This window comes from Lepidothrix coronata, unplaced genomic scaffold (assembly GCF_001604755.1).
Source record: "Lepidothrix coronata isolate B3197 unplaced genomic scaffold, Lepidothrix_coronata-1.0 Scaffold41, whole genome shotgun sequence".
Classification (NCBI taxonomy): Eukaryota; Metazoa; Chordata; class Aves; order Passeriformes; family Pipridae; genus Lepidothrix; species Lepidothrix coronata.
Window position 1 is genome coordinate 4,965,214 of NW_016690221.1, and position 18,206 is coordinate 4,983,419.

At 46.8% G+C, this 18,206-nt stretch overlaps 1 protein-coding gene across 1 annotated transcript in view; it reads left to right on the forward strand.

Moving 5' to 3' along the window:
* The first annotated feature begins 2,522 nt into the window (after positions 1 to 2,522).
* The window catches only part of SYT17 (synaptotagmin 17), a 34,027-nt gene continuing 18,343 nt past the window's right edge, over positions 2,523 to 18,206 (forward strand). The window contains exons 1-5 of the mRNA XM_017813616.1: positions 2,523 to 2,573; positions 5,848 to 5,865; positions 7,218 to 7,366; positions 12,450 to 12,598; positions 13,020 to 13,639. Coding sequence (XP_017669105.1) covers positions 2,559 to 2,573; positions 5,848 to 5,865; positions 7,218 to 7,366; positions 12,450 to 12,598; positions 13,020 to 13,639 — 951 coding nt within the window. The 5' untranslated portion in view covers positions 2,523 to 2,558. The remainder of the gene's footprint in view (positions 2,574 to 5,847; positions 5,866 to 7,217; positions 7,367 to 12,449; positions 12,599 to 13,019; positions 13,640 to 18,206) is intronic.

Genomic DNA, 18,206 nt, shown 5'->3' on the forward strand with positions numbered 1-18,206 from the left:
CAGAGTGCTGCTCATCTCCCTTAACTTTAAGGCATAAAGAAGCTGAAAGTCTTTGGCTAGGTTTGGGCATGGCATGGCATTTTGAATACCAACAGCACAGGTTCTGGTTTGTCTGAGAAGCTGCTGAACCGATTTGCTCTGCTGGAAGTAGATTTTGCTACTTGCTGGGCTGGTTGTAATGATTTGAGTGCATGCTTTGGATGTAGGTGATGTTATTCCCAGTGTGTATTAATACCAGAAAGACTAGAAATATATCATAAAATCATATTCTGCAAAAGCAGTATTCATTTTCTTGTTTTCTGCTTAGAAATTCTGCATTTGCAAGCCTCACCATCTGCATCACAGCCATTACATGTGGGAAGTATGGAATGTGTCTTATCAGACACAGAGCGTGCACAGCAAAGGACATCCAAAGGTTATGTTGTCATCATGTCAAATGGGTCTGTTTATTCTGAGTGCTGTAGAAGCAGAGCTTAATCAGAGCATCAGCCATATGCAGATTTGAAATTAGATTTTACAATAACCACCTGTCTACTGTTTCAAATCCATCATATTCCCTGGGTTAGAGCTGTGTTTGCGTAGAGAATGTGTGTGCTGGGAGAATGCCATCTAAAAGCCTTCATGCAACAGTGTGAAAGGCACCTAAATGCATGTATATGTATGAGTGTGCAAGGGAAGCACATCTATCTCATGGCTTTGTGCTACAATCTGCTACTAAAGCGTGGGGGAGGGAAGGACATTTTTTTAATGCAAAAATCAATAGTATTGCCACCCCCCCCCCATATAAAACTTCTTTTGCTCTTCTTTTTTGGTTCGTAATGCTTATATGTGTCAACCAAAAAAGTCAGTGACAAGTGATGCAGCATTTGGTCTTTCTCTGCCCTAAACATTTTTAAAGGGGTAAGTACAAACATGCACATAATGTTGGTGAAGTGCATGCCCCAGTTTTGTGACTCACAGCATTCTGCCTTTAAGGAGTCAAAAAATCTGTCTGGAAACCTTATGCCTCTCTCCATTATGTTGCAACATGAGGGAAAAAAAAAAAGAAAATCTGTGTGTTCGGTGATTGCAAGCTGCATCAAGGCGGTGGTGAAAAGAGCAACAATATTCAAAGTAAAGGCTGACATTTTAAACACTGGCACTTGGAAAAAAGTGGAATTAAAAAGAACTGCAGAGCAAAAATTGACAAACAACTTGTACCACAGTTTAATCGTATGCTCAAAACTGCCTGAAACACGTAAGCACTACAGGCTTTTTTTCTTGCTTATCTTCACTGTGGTAATTATTCTTCTAAAGCAGTAGCTGCTCTCCCTGGGGAAAAGGAGCATTTATTTTTTTTTTGATTCAGAGTATGGCCCTTCCCACGGAAGTCAACAGGAGTTTTCACTGAATTCAATGAGAACCTAAATGGGCAACTAAATGAGATCAGTAATGCAAGAGCTTTCCAAAGACATCCTGCCCCAGATGCTCCCTCCTTACCACAAGGAGCAGCAGTCACCACTGTTCTTAGTGTGGACAACATTTAAAGCTGGAGTATCCTCTTCTCCAGAGCAGAGGAGATGCTTTTACCATTCACCACAGTAAACTGAAACGTGGTGAGTCAGGGTTGTTGTGACTCGAGGAGATGCCCTGTAGCAACTGCCGACCGTCCAGCTGGGCTGAGCTGTAAACTGCTTTGAGAAGCCTGAGAGTGTCCTCCAAAACCGAGGTCAGAAGCCTTTGTTTACACCAGGATGCCGGGAAGCCTCTAATTTGTGTGGCACCAAAGTGGTGCTCAAGAGAACAGCCCCAAATCCCCGATTTTCCTGTGCTTTCAAGAGTTTGACCTCAAAAGAGCGCTTTGCTACTTGAGCTCTTGAGGTCAAACCACCCACGTAGTGGGATTTGCCCATTGCTGGACCACGTTTCCTCCCACCCTGCCTCTGGCTGGACCCAACATTTAAGCGCAGGGACACGATGTTCATTAAGGTCTTTGGGTTCCAAGCTCACTCCTTGCTCCAGCTACCTCACCTCTGCCAGGGAAGGCGTGAGTGTGTACGTTTTGTTCATTCAAGCTCATGAAACAACCGCATCCGTGTTGAACCTCAGGTGTGTCCGTGGCATCCTCTCACACAACGAACTCATCGTGGCAAAACGCTGCTGTAAAACCACTTTATCCGCCACGGCCACCGCTCGCACCTGCCCGGCCGTGCCCCGCTTCCACCGGCGCCGTGTCCCGGCGGCCAGGAGGGGTTCGCATCCCTGAATTTCCGCGCCGGGCCCTCTGGAGGTCAGTGTTCGCCCGCGCTACGGCGGACCTGTTGCGGCCCCGCGGAGGCTCCGCGGGCAGGGCCGGGCCGGGCGGGAGCTGCTCGGAGCTCCAGCCCCGCTCCCTCCACCCGGCCCCGCGGGGGCGGCGGGTCCCCCCGCGCCGGCGGTGGCTGCGCGGGGCCGGTGCTGCCCGCGGGGGCCGCCCCCCGGTGCCCCCGCCCGGGGCGGTGCCGGTGCCGCTGCGGCTGCTGCGCGGCGGGCGCGGGTGGAGCCGCGCGGCGGGAGGCGGCGGGCGCGCCCGCGGAGCCATGGCGTACATCCAGGTGGGTGCGGAGCCCCCGGGCCGCCGCTCATCCCTGGGGATGGCGGGGCGTCTGGGGCGTCTGCGGGACGCGTGCGGTGCCGCGGCGGGCCCCCCTCATCCCCCCGTGCTCCGTGCCCGGTGCGGGTGCACAACTTCGGGGGAACTTCTGGGGAGGAGTTCCCGGCGGCGACGGCGGCTCCCGGCGAGGGGCCAGGCGGGGCCGGGGCAGGAGCGGGGCCGGCAGCTGTTGCTCCCGAGGCGCCGGGGCGAGAGCGGATCCCCGCGGGGTTGGCGAGCAGCCCTCGGGCCTCTCTCCTCTCTGCCGGGGGAGCGGGATGGCCCCGGGGACGTGGGAGTCCTGATTTTGCACGAGGACTTCTTGGAGGGAGGAGGATACTGAACCCCGCGGGCAGACTGAGATGCGATGGGCCCCTCCAGCCTGGGCACAGTCTGGCGGGGTGGGGGGCACCCACGGGGTGGGAGGCACAGGCGCCCTGGGCTGCGGGGAGCCGCGGGCTGCTGGGTGATGGATGGGCTCACCCAGCGTTGTGGGGCTTAATTGTTGTCGGGCTTGTTCAGACCCTGAGAGACCTCCGAAATGCCCGTTTCTCACCCGTTGCTCAGAGCGCAGCCGCCCAGTTCGTGATGAACACGAGCGGGGCATCTCCAGCCTCGCAGGCCGGCCGGGCGCTGCTACAGACCCCGCTACCGACGCCACTCGGCACCCCCGTCCCGCGGGGCCGCGTCCCCCTCCACCCGTCTCGCCGTCCCCCCGTTCCCTCCCGCTCGGGGCTGAGCCGCCGCCGCGCCCGCCGGGTGGGAGCGGGGATGCTGAGGGAGCTGCCCCGGCTGGACCCCACCGGAGGTGTCCTTCGGGGCTCCCGGAGCCCCCTGGCTTGGCAGGGGTCTCGAGTGGGGCTGGACACGGCACTTGCCTTCGGCAGCACGGCTGTCGGGGCCCGTGGGTACAAGGTAGGCTACCCGGATGGGGACTCAGAACAGCAGCAACACCGCGTTATCCCCCCACGGCGGTGTCAGTCATGGTGAGGGGCCACCCGCAGATGTGTAGCTGCGGGGACTGTACTGTCCCAGGCTGTGGTATTCACTGCGATGGAGCTTGTGAGCCTTTCCTGGGGTGAAACTGCAGGGGCACAATACAGTCTGTCACCAGTGAGGACCCCACCCTGCTGCAGAATCCCCAGGGGCACTGCCACTGTGGCACGTTGTCACTGGTCTGTGGACCCGGTTGGGATTGGTGTCTGTGCTGACTTGGAGCAGGGGACCCCCACCCAGGCCCGGGCAGACTCTGGGACTGGGCCCCTGGGTGTGGAGATGGAGCCCTGCCTCGCACTCAGCCTCAGCAGAGGGGTGCACCTGGCCCTCGATGAGGGTTCACTCGGGGCTGGAGACTCCCATCTAGGTTGTTCTCTGCTCGGCCAGCTTGCAATGACGTGGCAGGGCATGACGGTGCCTCCCGACCCCAGGGGTTGGGCTCTTCTCTGGGGGTTGCTGAGTGCACTGCAGCAGCTGTGCTCTCAGGGATCCCCCAGCGCCAACTCACTGCTGCATCCTTCCTTAAACCTCTGCCCCTCCCCAGCCCTGACCCACCTGCCTGGTGTGAGCGAGGTGGATGAACAGGTGGTCGTGTTTGCTTTCCTTTCATGGGCCCTGCATTTCAGCCCCGTATGGTGCTGGTGACTTGTTTACCTCTCCAGCACTATAATGTCTAGTTCTTATCCCTGCCCTCCTGTTTCCTGGTGGAGATTTGTGGGTGGTCACAGGCTCACTTCTCATGGTACTTTTGGGGCAGCTGTGTGTGCCCTTGGGGCTGGTGGCACACAGGGCTGGGTTCACGTCACTGATGACTGATGGTGACTGGGAGGGCTGTTTAACACGAGCCTGCCGTGCATCCCTGTGGGCCACTTGGAAAAGCCAGTTTCTTCTCATGGCACGTGCTATGGCATTCGATTGAGTGGCATGGATCCAGCTGCTTTGTTTTAGAGCAATTTAAATATCCTCCTTGCAGCTTTGCTAAACCACTGTAGCTTTGACTGCAACTTTGCATTAATAAGGAATGACAAAGCCCTTTAAACCATTTACAGTTTTCTTAAACAGTTGGTCCATGGTTATCTGTAATCGCTGTCTTGTCATATTGCACTTCAGCTTTTCTAGTATTTTAGTGTGTGCTTCTAACAAGTGGTGGCCTGTTTGGCAAGCAGTGGCTTCCAAGAAGTTTAAAAGGGAGACTTGCACCAAAATGTGGTCCACGGGAGAGTTCTTGGAACCTCTACATCCCAGCTTCTTTATAAAAGGCTGGTCTTGCCCCTGTCATGAGCATAAAGCTGGGAACCAATTTCTACACGTGGAAGAGTAGAATGAAGTTTGGGGGTTTTTTGTTTGTTTCGGTTTTGTTTTGTTCTGTTCTGTGGTTTTGTGTTGTTTGGGTTTGTTTTTTAGAGATTCCACCTATAGAAAGACATCCGGGACAATTAGGAAACTTTTAGGCATTATCAAGGGAACGCGATAGGAAAGACATTTCAGCAGGCATCAGAAATGCTACTGAGTCTCCAACTATAAAGGAAATGAGTCAAGTATAATGTTGCAAGGGTGGCTTTGTGAATAAAACACTGGTTTGTTATGACTTCTTGGCTGTGATTTGGGGCAGGTGGCTGCAGCGTGGATTTTTGGAGTGTGTGGCTCAAGCATTTAACTTCTGTCTTATGTATTCTTCAACTCACATCTGAGGATGAGGCTGAAGGTGCCCAATGATGTGTACATAATGAAGAGTATTCAGTCTGTATCCCGTCCTAGAAATGTTGCTGCAACAAGTTGGCACTGAAGCTGCATTGATATGGGCTGAATCTGGAGAGAAGCCTTTTTTTTTCCCACTGGAAAATTTTGATGTGGTTTACTGTCAGCAGCAAGTAGTTGCTGCAATTAGCGACAGGTTATTAAAAAAAATAAAAGAAGTGGTTACTTGTGATACCCCATTTGCAAGGAGCAATGAGCAGGACTCTGATGCTCCAGGACGAGTTTGGGAATTTTGCTCCTGGGGAAGGAGAAGCAGAGTAAGCTTGGTGGAGAAGGACTGGAAACAGCAGAAACTTATGCCCTGTCAGGAGACTTCTCCTTCCTCTTATATCTACAGGGTACTGTCTTGCCAGAAATTCAAGCTCATCCCAGGCTGGGGCATGTCATGGCAGAAAATTTAAAGTTATTTGAGCATTGCTAACCTGTTTTTGTCTTTTTCATTTTGTTTCCCTTTGCTTCATTCTGGATGTCTAAAAGGACAGTTGGAACCAATAAATGAGGTGAGTTAATCTGATGATTCACTCCCCACTCTGTCTCCTCGCACCATCCTGAGGGGATTGTCTCGTATTTTCTGACTCTCTGCTGATGTCCTAGATATAAGTACTGCACCACATTTTGGGCTGGTAATTTTTGTTTTTCAATGCCCAGATTTTGTTTATGGAAAGAAATATGTGTTTTACTGGAGCAGAAAGACATGTTTCTGAGGAGTCTTCTCTGTAGATCAGAGTTCCTCCAAGGAAACCCCTCGTGGTGTGGTAATGCCCTTGTATCTGTACACTCATGAATACTGCAAATGTCTTGAGTATTTTGGGGGAGATATCTGTGGAGAAAATCTCATATGCTTTATTTCTTCAGCTTCTTAGGAACATTTCAAGGTCACACACAGTTGTAATGCTGTTTGACCCTGGATGCAGGTGCTGTGCCCTGGCAGCTGTGTGTCTCCCCTGCGCCTATGGAGCGGTGCCCTTTCTTACCAGTGCCCTTGTGCTGCTCAATGAGCCTTTGCATGAACTGCAGAACTTGATGTGGGTGGGAAATGGGCTAAAGTTTATCTCTCTCATCCTCTCAAAGCAAACAGAGGGAAGGCTGTAGGGATGGCAGGAGATGGGGCCACAGGCCACTGCCCCTCGGATGGGGAGCTCACACCCCTGGTTGTCACAGCAGAGGAGCACTGTTACAGGTGGTGCTGCCAGTGCCATCATGGAAGCCTAAGAAATGAAGTATTTTTCTGGGTCAACTAAGTTCTTTTAAAAAATATCATGGAAGGTTCTTCAATAAATTAATCATCATAGCAGAGGAGAGACATGGATGGTGTGCTTTGGCTAATCCATTTTAGTGGCGAGTTTGTTGGGCTGTAATGCTATATGTGTATGGATCATACAAATGTTAACTGGTACATCTGCAGGGACCAGGTGTGTTCACACTGCTGTGTTAATTAAATAGATCCTTGCTGGATTAAATTGGAGCTTTCACTTACCTTCTGTTTTTAATTCCTTCTGTTGTATGTTTGCTGATCTATTAGTTTGTTGATGTTCATGAAGGAATATGCATGTTTCTACTCTGGCATGTTGCTACACCACAGTGTTTTGTAAACCACCCTCTTGCCAACCTACATAATAATAAATCTCTACTAGAGGGAAAATACCTGTGGAGAATGCTTATTTCCCTGCCTTGTTATGGCATCGGTGGGGTTGGGCTGGTAACTGCGTAGCACTTGTCTGTTGGTATAGCTGAAATAAATACAGTTCTTAATGTTCTGTTGCAGAAACACAAACATAAATACAGCTGAATGTTTTTTCTCAATAGCTGTTGATGGGTTGTAATGTTGTACTTTGGTTTCCAATGGCTTCAGGGTCTGCTCGCTAGAATCTCGGATCTCTTGCTGTGCCGGTGGACTTGTAGAAATTGTTGTCAGAAGTGTTTCGACTGTAGCTGTTGTCAAACAAATGAAGATGAAGTTGAAATCCTGGGACCTTTTCCTGCTCAAACTCCAGCCTGGCTGTAAGTTTAGATGCACGATTTCCTAGCTTTACCCAAGGACTGTTCAGCTGCGATGAGAGTGTTGGTGCAGTGGGACATTCAGAGGGTGCCACTTAGAAAGGAGGAACCTCCTGAGGGTGGGAACGCAGGCTACTCACAGCAAGGTGACAAAGGGCAGCTCTGGTAACTCAAATAGCAAGGTTAGTCTTTGTAAAAACCTTTTCTGATGGGTAAGACAGAAGTTGTTTTGTCAGCTGGCGTAGCAAGCTGATAGCTGGTTTAGCTGTGCACCCTTTTCTAAAGATACCTTTCATCTTCAGTCCTATTTCCTCCTCAAATGGACCAGCCCTTTGGAGCACTTCAACTTGGCTGAAATGCTGATGAGGTTGTTTTGAAATATTTTCTTATCCTAGCGTGAAGGTGGTTATCATATAGGCAGATGAAAGGCATAGCTCGTACATGCTCTGAAGGGGAAATTCATTTAAAGTTTCATTTAGCAGGACTTGATCTCTTGTGTCACCTTAGGACTCTTCAAGATTTTTTCTCAAATCATTAAAGAACCACAGCACCAGCACCAGGTTCTATCTGGAGCTCTGATTAGTGTATTTGCAAATCCATTACAAAGGAAGTCAGTGAAGTCTTCCCTGTTTTACTCCCTCTCAACTGGGAATCTGCGGCACAGAGGTGACCCTGTGGAGGCATTAAGGAAACCAAGAAGGGAGCAGAACTCTCCAGTGTTTTAGTGGCTGTGTTGTCAGCTGGGCTGGGCTGTCTTTTGTGGGAGCAGACTGTTTGATGGACAGCGTGTCCAGAATTTGTGACACAGGAGAGGCCTCTTTAGTGCATCATATGATGCTCAGAGTTTGGTACCTAGGCACTGAGACACTCAGGTGATTTTACCTACTCCTGTGAGTACCTGCTGTTGCTCTATCTCAGGGCTGGAAGGTTCATGTCTTGGTGCTGCATGAAATAAATTCTCATGTTTAAATCGCAGTCTTGTCTGTGTACTCTTTTGAATCCAGGTAGAATAGGATGGTAATTAATACTGAAGCAATAAAAATAGAGCTGTTCAAGATGTGTTGGAGTGGTTTTTAAATGTGAAGCAGCATATTTAAGAGTGTGATATATGCCCAGAAATGGATTCACCTGCAATTAATGGAGAATGGAAACAAAATCAATGCTAAATAGGAAAGCATCACGCACAGGAGAGCACAGTGATGAGGTTGCAGTATTGGACGTGGAAAGATTGGTACAGGAGCAATTACATCTTGGGAACAAGTAGCTGGGCTTGTAGTGAGAGGGTGATTCAGAGTTTGTCTGGTGTGCTGAGTAGCAGAAGGGACATCTTGTGTATTTGGAGGTGTGGGGTGACTGTACCATGGTTTAGTTTATGACTGCTGGATCCTTCTGTGTGGCTAAAGGGGCACTGTGGGCACTGAAGCTCTGTTCTTCTTATCTCAAAACTTAGATGTATGGTGGCTTGCAGATGAGTTGGACTCTGCCACAGATAGTGAACATGGAGACCTTTGGACTCATAAAATGCTTTCTCCAGCTTGTATTGTTTCCCCCCAGTCCTGCTCTGTCTGAAAGCCCCTACAGTAACTTACTGGAATGACCATAAGCAGAAGACAACATGCTCTGGAAAAAACCAACCTGGTTCTTCAACCCTATTGTGCTTTATTCTTCACCTATGGACACTCACAACCCTGAGAAGAGTCCCTGGGACCCCAGCCCAGGCCACATATCCATCTTTCCATCTGGTTTCAGGTGATTTGGTGCAGTTAAGGTCTCTAAGTGCCGAGAGAAGGTGAGTTCCCAGAGATAATGCCTGAGAGGGGCAGCAGGCACCAAAGAGGAGGACACAGGAGAGAAGTAGCTTTGCTTTTTGAGGGTACAGGGTTGCTGCCATGCCTTGGGATCACTGAAGTCACCATCACTGTTGCAAATCCTGGGATTTCTGAGGATGCTTGTAATACACATTGATTTAGAAGCTGGAGATCAGGCTTTGCTTGCTTCAAAGGGCAGTGGGCTCCTCTTCTTGAGCTGAGATGAACCCAGGGTAATGCCAGGAAATGTGACAATAATCTATGCTTCCAGGGTGATTTTGTTGGAAAATGGTGAGGGAACCCAGAAATTATTTAAGTGAGGAGGACAAAGAGAGCAGAGGAGATATGGAGAGGTAAAAGAGTCAAGGGGATGTGATTGAGAGGAGAAAAAATGAGCCTGTAGAGGAACAAGAATCTGGAAGATGAAAAGAAAGTAAAAGGCAGGAGCCAGATTCAGCATGTTTTGCTTGCTGATGAACACGAGAGCCAAGCTTTTTGTGTGTGCAGGTTTAAGGTGGAAATGATCCCATGCAGCCTCTGTTGGCTCAGAATTCAGAAGCCAAAGAAGATTCCTGTTTTCACTGTGTTGATCTTATGCTCTTAAATATCCAGATGTGGTTTTGGAGGTAGGGAACAATGTCTGGAGTTAGATGTGTGGGCAGAGTAAGAATTTGGATTTGGTCTTAGAATAAGGTGTTTGATGGGTATGTTTTTAAGTGCTCAGAGATCTGTGTATGCCAGTTGACCCCTCATTCTTTTTTTTTAGCTCTTATTTTTGAAAAGGGAGCTTTTGGAGTTAGTGGCAACCCCTGCAAGGAAAAACAAATTTGACATCACTGTATTTTGAATTTGGGAACAAATCAATTTATTGTCCTGATTGCAGCCTGAAAGTGTTTTAAAAATAGATCTAAGTTTTGATCTATTTGATCTAAGTTTTCAGCTGAGATCTTTCCACCTTGCCATTTCATCATGAGCCCAGGACACTGGTGTAATGCAGAATGCAATTTGTTCATTCCTCACCTTACCCACTCCCCTGGGGAAAACTGCTTTTATGGTCCTCATTGGTGAACTAGTAAACATCTGAATGCCTGTGCTTAAAGACCCATCCTTAGCTTTCTGTCCATAGGTTTTCCCTTTGGCAGCTCATTGTCCTGGAAATTCAGGAGGGATGTTAAAGCTGCAAGTTAAAGCCCTTCCTCTGGGACACTATGGATTTTTCTCACTTTCTGAATTTTTTACAGTGACAACTTAGGGAAAAAAAAGCACTCTTCCTGCAGTGAGTCCAGTTGTGTTCATCTGAGTGCCTGGTGGCTTCTTGTTATTTCATGAGGAGCACTTGCATCCTGGTCTTTGCAGAAATGGGCTGGGAATGAGGGTTCATGTTGGAGCTGACTGTTACAGAATATTCTACACAAACCCCAAAGATAAACAGTGCACACTGTGAGGCTGAATTGAAATCAGGACAAGACTCCTCTTTCCAAAGGTTCGGATTAAACAGAAACAGAGCTGCTTTAACCAGAGCCAAAGTTTATTTGAGGAAAAATTATTGTGGCTCAGTAGCAATTTCCTTACTAAAGGTCATCTGTATGTTATTAACTCACTATTACGTTTACCCATTGTAGAACATCCTTAATGCCTCTCTTCCTGATTCCCTTTTCACCCTGCCTTCGCCTCATTCTGTGCGTTTGCTTCTCAAACACAAGCATATCCAAATGCCACCTGTGATTGTGTAGAGCTGCATTTATACATGGAAAAGCTATTTGTGTTCCAAGTACTGATTATATATCAAACTGCATGATTTGGACTGCCTTTAATGGGTTGCAGAGCTGTGCAAATATTGTATGCCTCTTTTAGCATAGGGTTTGGTTTTGATTATTAACAGATTTTTTTTTTTAGTGTAGATGAGTTGTGTGAGTCTGAATTGGTGAGATTTGCATAGAACCTGCTGTGAACTTCATGGGTTTGGATAAGAATTTCCAGTTGATTTTTGGGGTTTGGTTGTTGGGGTTTTTTTATATTTGGGGGGCTTTTCTGCAAGTTTACTGCTTCTTGCAGAGTATGTGATTTGCTCTGTTCCAGTCATTGGTTACTAATGAAAATGATTCAACTTACTTCATTTATACACAGCTGAGCCACGCACGTAGAAAGGGTGAATTGGAAGCAAAACACACAGAATTCCCTTTTGCTTTGCTCATTTCATGCTGACACTTTCCCTGTGATCTGCTGCTATTTTCTGTCTCGTGGATGAGCTGTTTTGCATGATGCAAAACAGATGCACACACGTCATGCACCGTTGTGTGATTTCATTTCCATTGGCAGCACTCCCCTCTGAGCATTCAGTTGGAGACTTTGTCTCCTGTAGTTATTACTGTCTGCTCTTGCCCCTCTTTCAGTCAAGCTGGGAGGTCCTCACTGCTTTTTGGAGCCACTGCAGCTGTGACACATTGAGGCTTGCAACCAGAATGTTGTTGTATACGAAAACAACTTGTGTGCAGGTGTATATATTTAAACACACTGAAACAGGAGTTACACATGGACTTCTCTGTGATGCCAGTCTTCTGCTGAGTCTTCTCAAAGCTGCTACAGCTCTCACCAAAATTTGCTTTGTCATTTAGATCCTGCCAACTTCCCTGCTCCCACCAAGACCCCTGGGCAGTAAAATTACTGTCTGGTGAGAATTGTGTCTGGTTTATAGAAGTGGATAAAAAGCAGCCAATTATTTAAAAAGGCATGCCAATAAATAGCTCTTGATGAATTGTGTTTATAAGATCGAGTTTTGAAACTTTACTGGTATACCTGCAAAGCCTTATTTTACTGGAAGGTGTGTGGTAGGTTTGGGATATCTGATCACAGAGGTTTGCCATGATGGTTCATTGCTGGTAAAGTCTGTGCTTCCAAAGTGTAGCTGTGAATTATAGCAGTAAGCTGCTGTTTGAGGTTTGTGGTTTGTGGGGTTTTGGTTTTCCTATTTTTTTTCCTTAGAGACAAGTATAATATTTCTGATCAAGATTTGAGTTACATGTGCCTTTGTGGCCTGTGTCGTGCTTTAATACTGATAAAACTCTGTTTGAAAGACAGACAGAAAGATAAAGAATCTGTTTTTTACATAGGTTTGAAGTCAGTTGCTCAGCCTTTTGCTTGCCAGATAGATCAGGAGATACCTCACAGCACCCAGGGATGAGCACCCTAGATGAGACCCAGAATGCCAGAACACATTGTTATTCTGTATATACTCCTTGTACTGGGTTGAATCATCCAAAGGTCTCTCCTTATAACAGGATAAGCAGCCAAAATGAGGACAAAGATGGAGACTCTGATAATACAATCAGCGAGCTGCCTCCCACTCTTCAGGATGTTTCCCCTGACAGAAGGCGGTCGTCGTCAGATACATCACGGTCCACTTACAGCCTCACGCGGCGGATTTCAAGTAAGGTCGTCCTTCCAACATTAATGTAATTCTTGTGGGAAAGAAAATCAAACTGTAGTGCTTTCTCTTTCATCTTTTAGACAGGGAATCAAGTCAAGTTGAAGGTACATTGATTCAAATCTCATCCTGTTCTGCAGGAGCACAGTAGAAGGGACCAGCCCTGTTTTTCTTGCTGAGGCATATGTGTGGTAATTGCATGTGAAAATGGACAGGGAGGGAAAAGTGTGGGTGGGCTTGTGCTTTGGTGTAGCTAAGGGTGCTGTTAATTGTTGGCAGTGCAATGGGGAAAAGTCCCACTGTGGAGCCTGCATTGCACAGACACAGGATAGCTGTACCCAGAGAAGCACCTGAAGTTGATGTGCACCTGTAATTGCTTCAGTTGAGTTTCTGACAATCGTATTTGTGCATTTCTCTTGTTTAGGTCTAGAGTCGAGGAGGCCAAGTTCTCCGCTGATTGACATTAAGCCTATCGAGTTTGGAATAATAGGAGCTAAGAAAGAAATAGTTCAGCCAACTATCCTGCGGAAAACCTACACCCCAGATGACTATTTTAGAAAATTTGAACCAAGACTGTACTCTCTTGACTCAAATAGTGATGATATGGACTCCTTGACAGATGAGGAGATCTTGTCGAAGTATCAGCTGGGCATGCTGCATTTTAGCACACAGTATGATCTGTTGCATAATTATCTAATAGTGAGAGTCATCGAGGCTAAAGATCTGCCTCCTCCAATTTCTTACGATGGTTCAAGGCAAGACATGGCTCACTCCAACCCCTACGTGAAGATCTGCCTTCTTCCTGATCAGAAGAACTCCAAGCAGACCGGAGTGAAACGCAAAACGCAGAACCCGGTGTTTGAGGAGAGGTACACATTTGAAATCCCCTTTTTAGAAGCCCAGAGAAGAACTCTGCTTTTAACTGTAGTGGATTTTGACAAATTCTCACGCCACTGTGTAATTGGCAAAGTGTCAATGCCCTTGAGCGATGTAGACCTTGTGAAAGGTGGACACTGGTGGAAAGCCCTTGTGCCTAGTTCTCAGGTAACAGAATTTATCAAATTATTGATGCCATTTTTCTCATTATTTTGTTGGGGGGTTTTTTTGTGTGTGGTTCCTTTGCCTGTTGGCAAGTAATGCAGTTTCTAATTAGTCATTGTCATCTTGTTACTACAGAATCTGCTGGATTGGAATAATGTGGGCCTATGACTGGTTTTATAAGTGTGAGGTAGAGGAGCTGTCTTTAATATTCAAAGGAGATGGCATGACCAAAGATCCCATGTCAGCTTAAATGAGAACAACTCAAGACTGCTTTGGAAGTCTGCACCTTTGGGAGATGTTTCTTGTCACTGCAGGGACCTGCATTCATTCCCAGGCACTGCAGGGACACTGTCCCACCCAGGTCATTCCTGTGGTTGTTAACATGCCTGTGCTTTGAGGTCACGAGGGGAACCACTGATGCCAGTTCAGTAAGGATTTGATTCAATTAAGCATATAGAAGATGAAATCTCTACAGACTTGTGGCATAATGCACGAGCAAAAATTTTTACAAGAGTGGTAGATTTATTTTCATCACGTCCCTGAAGGAACTAAACTTGCCATAAATATTTGTCTGATGCAAGTGGTGTTGTGTATGTGTTTTGAACTAGATTCAACCATGCAGTGGGATGGGAAGAGGAGATGCAGAGGGCCTGTGTGCTTTTACCTCTGTTCTCAGGAAAGGGCCATCTCCTTGCCAGCCAGGTAAAGGGCTGTTCAGTGGAAAGCTCTGAGCTTTGCAACCAGGAATGGTGGTTAGCGACCAAATTTGCTATTAGCAGTATCACCCACATAGCTAGAAGCACAGAATCCTGTAAAAAGCCAAGCAAAGAGCGTAGTGTGAGCAGCATCTCAAATATTTGTGTTAAGGACAGGAGTTTCACACAAGGTTGGTGTAATGAGGTTGCCTCTCCCAGTTCCTTGCCTGCTCTGGGATTGCAGTTTTTAAGTTTTAGAGCCTTTGCTGAATCAAACCCTGTGTGAAGTTGTATGGTTCACATTTTCTTTGATTTTTGTGTTCCCAAAAGGGTGGCACAGCCAGAGGTATTAGATGAACAGTAAATCATTGTCCTCACTACTGATTTACAGTGTGGGTCTGAGAGTCTGATTTGGAGTTGAAACTTGTGATGAGGCACTTGTGGAAGTGAAATCCCCCGAGCAGTGTTTATAAGTGAAGCCAGCTCGGACTCTGACTCTGCTTTGGCCTCTCTGTGTGTGCACAGCGAGGCTGGGAGTGCTTTTACCTCCTGCTCAGACCTGCTGCATTGTGCAAGAGGAAGGAAGATCAAGACTCCAGGTAACTGCAGGAGAGCCAACTGGATTTGCTGTAATAGTTGTAGGAGCGTTGCAGGATTTTCTTGAACGGTGTTCAGGCAAAAAAGGAAAGTTTTGAAAGTTGTGCACAAATCAAAATCATGGGGTCCCTGAACGTGTCTTTATGTAGGGCATGTCTTCATGTCAGTGAGATCTGCTTTGCTCAGTAGAGTGACAGTGAGGGACAAGGGGACCGTTGTGTTACAAAGTGATTTGTAAGGGAAATCATAGAATCACGGAATTGTTTAGGTTGGAAAAGACCTTTAAGATCATCAAGTCCAACTGTTAACCCAGCACTGCCAAGGTCACCACTAAACCCTGTCCCTGGGCTCTCCTCATTGAGCCTTTCCCCCAGATGTTCATTTACAAGTGCCTGCAACAATTTTTTTCCTTTTATTTTTGATATTAGCAGTTCATCACGGGCTCTGTGTTGTGCATCTGAGGACAGAGCTCTCCTCTTTGCATCCCCTTATCCTCCTGTGATTCCCACCATGCAGTTTTGTTTCTCCCTGCCACCCCCTACTTTTGCATGATAAATACTTCCCTGTATTATGTATCTCTTTATGAGTAACATGGACTCATTTCACAGCTAATACAGACCTTGATTAGACAAGATCATCTCTGCCTTTGTGTGCCAAGCTCAGAGCCAGCTCTTCCTTTTCCCCCTCTCCAAAGTTTTATTGAAAGCTGCTGCTGTTTTCAGCAGTGCTGTCTGCTTCACCAGTATTCAAGATAAATTATTTATGCAGAAGTTGTCATTTCTGATATTTATAAAAGGAAGGAGAAAGAGAAAACTCTGTTTGAATGGGCAGGCCTAACCTTAGAACCCTTTTGAATTTATTTCCTTGCTATCATGTGGAAAAACTTAAGCAAAGTCCTTCATGCCTTGATTAGTAAACAGCCTTGTTCTGGTCTTTTCATACCTCCTTGTTCTTTTTACCTCAATTGGCAGACTGCTACTGCAAAGGGAACAACAGTGCACAACAGTGCTTGTACAGGACATCCTGGGAGGATGTTTGGTATCATCTTCCCATGTTTTCTCAATGATAAGATTTTCATTTAGTGAGGTATATTTCTTCTTAGTGATAACTGAAGTTAAATTAATTGATCAAAGAGTTTAAATAAATCCTGGAAGAAGTAGAACAGTAAAGCTTATTGCTTAGAAAAAATGCATTTTAATGTCTTTCGATAACAGTGATGCTTCGCGCTAGAAATTTGTGAGGGTTTTTTATGATTAGTTGGAACCTCCTGCCTGTGGAATGATAGATTTGACATGTTGACAATTTTTTTATAATTCTCATTTTTTTGCTAGATTCTCTGAGGGACAGAGAGCCTTTATCAGTTTCTTGTTGGATTGAACCTGAGCCTGCTGAAGTGTGCTTTGTGTTGTGAGATCGTGATAGACAGGGACAAAAAAGAAAAATCTATGTGCAGTAGCACTTTATTTTGCAGAAGGTTGCTCTCCTTGGATTCTGGAGAGCCACACAAAGCTGCTGTGGTGCAGTTCTGATCATTACTTGAGGAAAATTTGCCAGTCTGGGTTGGCTGCCCCCGGGGCTGTGACATGGAGCAGCAGCTGGCAGCACCCCCGCAGTGATAAAAGATCCAGTTGGAGAAAATGCTGAAGCAGGTGCTTGGAAAAACAGTAACCAGAGGGAGAGAAACATAGACAGTCATAGGCATGATATGTAAAGATGAAAGGCACAAAATACGTGAATTTTTCTTTTTCTTTTTTTTTTTTTACTGGAATTTATAGACAGAACCATCATGAGCTGGAAAGAAGGGAGGAAAGTGAATCCAGATGGCAGGAGCTGTGGAGAAAGTTTTCTCTTCATACTGGTGGGAGTGGCAGGGTGGCAGGGTTTGCAGAAGAGCAGAGAAAGTGGCCAAATGGTATGGGCTAAGGAGAACATCTGTTTCTGCACTTGCTGTCTCCACCTGGAAGCCATTGGCATAGTGTGTGGATAAAGTCAAGTGCTGAGTCCTTGTCCCACCATCATGCTGAGCCCTATCAAGCCCAGAGCTGGATCACTGCCTTAGTACAGGACTGTGCCAGCACCAGTGAGCTGAAAAAGGAGGGGAATGACAGGAATCTTTTGGTGTGTGCAGTGTCAGCAGGGACACTGAGCTTCTCCCAGGTGAGGCGTGGTCCAGCTTCTATAGCAAACAACCAGCTCCACTGGCTCCAATGTGAGCAGGACCAAGATAAGCTCCTTATCATGGGGTGTGGGTGGGATGTACAGCTAGCTCCTCAATGGGCAAAAGCCCGTTGTCATTAATTGAGAATCATCTTCATTACCAGCTCATGGAGTTGCTTGTGAATGAACAGCTGGAGAACTTACCTTGGCTGTAACGAGGTGGGCGGTGCAGCACTGCCCTGCTCATTGTGTCAGGAATGGATGGTCAGAGAACCGAGTATGGGTGAGCAGTGGGCTGTCCTCTCAGTGCAATAAACTACTCGATGTCAAGCCTCAGGCAGAAGGCTGTACCTGCATGTGAGCACTCTGAGCTTGGATCACGTATTCAGTGCTTAGTGGGGTTGAGTCCAAAGCAGAGGCACCAGGGAGCTGCTGCCCAATGTATCATCAGAGCCAGCAGCTAAACAGAAGGACTTACTCCTTGCAGAAAATGTCAGTGCAGGTATTGCCAAATTCTTTATCTTTGGTAGTTCTGGGAGGCTTTTTCTTGCAGGGTAATTAATGCCTTTCTAAAGCTCATGGAAAGGCTCTTGAGTCCAGTCCCCATAGGAACACTCTGCGCTCCTTAAATATCCCCTGAAATGTGTGTGGCTTTGCTTAATTACCATGAATGAAGTTGGCAGGCCCTGCTGTAGCTGGGCTCAGATTCGCACATTTCGCCGCTAAAACTAATTCTGAAGCACATGTTCAGGACCCCAAGTTTTATTGACATATGATTCATTTCTCTTTTGGCAGATTTGAGTGGGCAGGAATAAATGTTTTAGACCAGCGGTAATGAGAGCTTGGAGATCATTCTGCAAAAGGAAAAAAAATTTGCCTGGTTGTGGTGGGAAAATAGCATGAAATTCCTTCCCTCAAATTAAGCCATTTTTGTAGTAGAGGGAGTATGTATTGGACTTGCTTTTTTAACTTCATACTACGAGTGCACTAGAATGACCTGTCAGTTCTTATGTTTAAGATGGTATGTGCTCCACAAACAGAGTGGCTTTGCCATGGCAGCTTTGCAATTTTTCGTTCCCATCTCTCAGGGATGAGCCTACAAGTACTGCACTGTTGTTCTT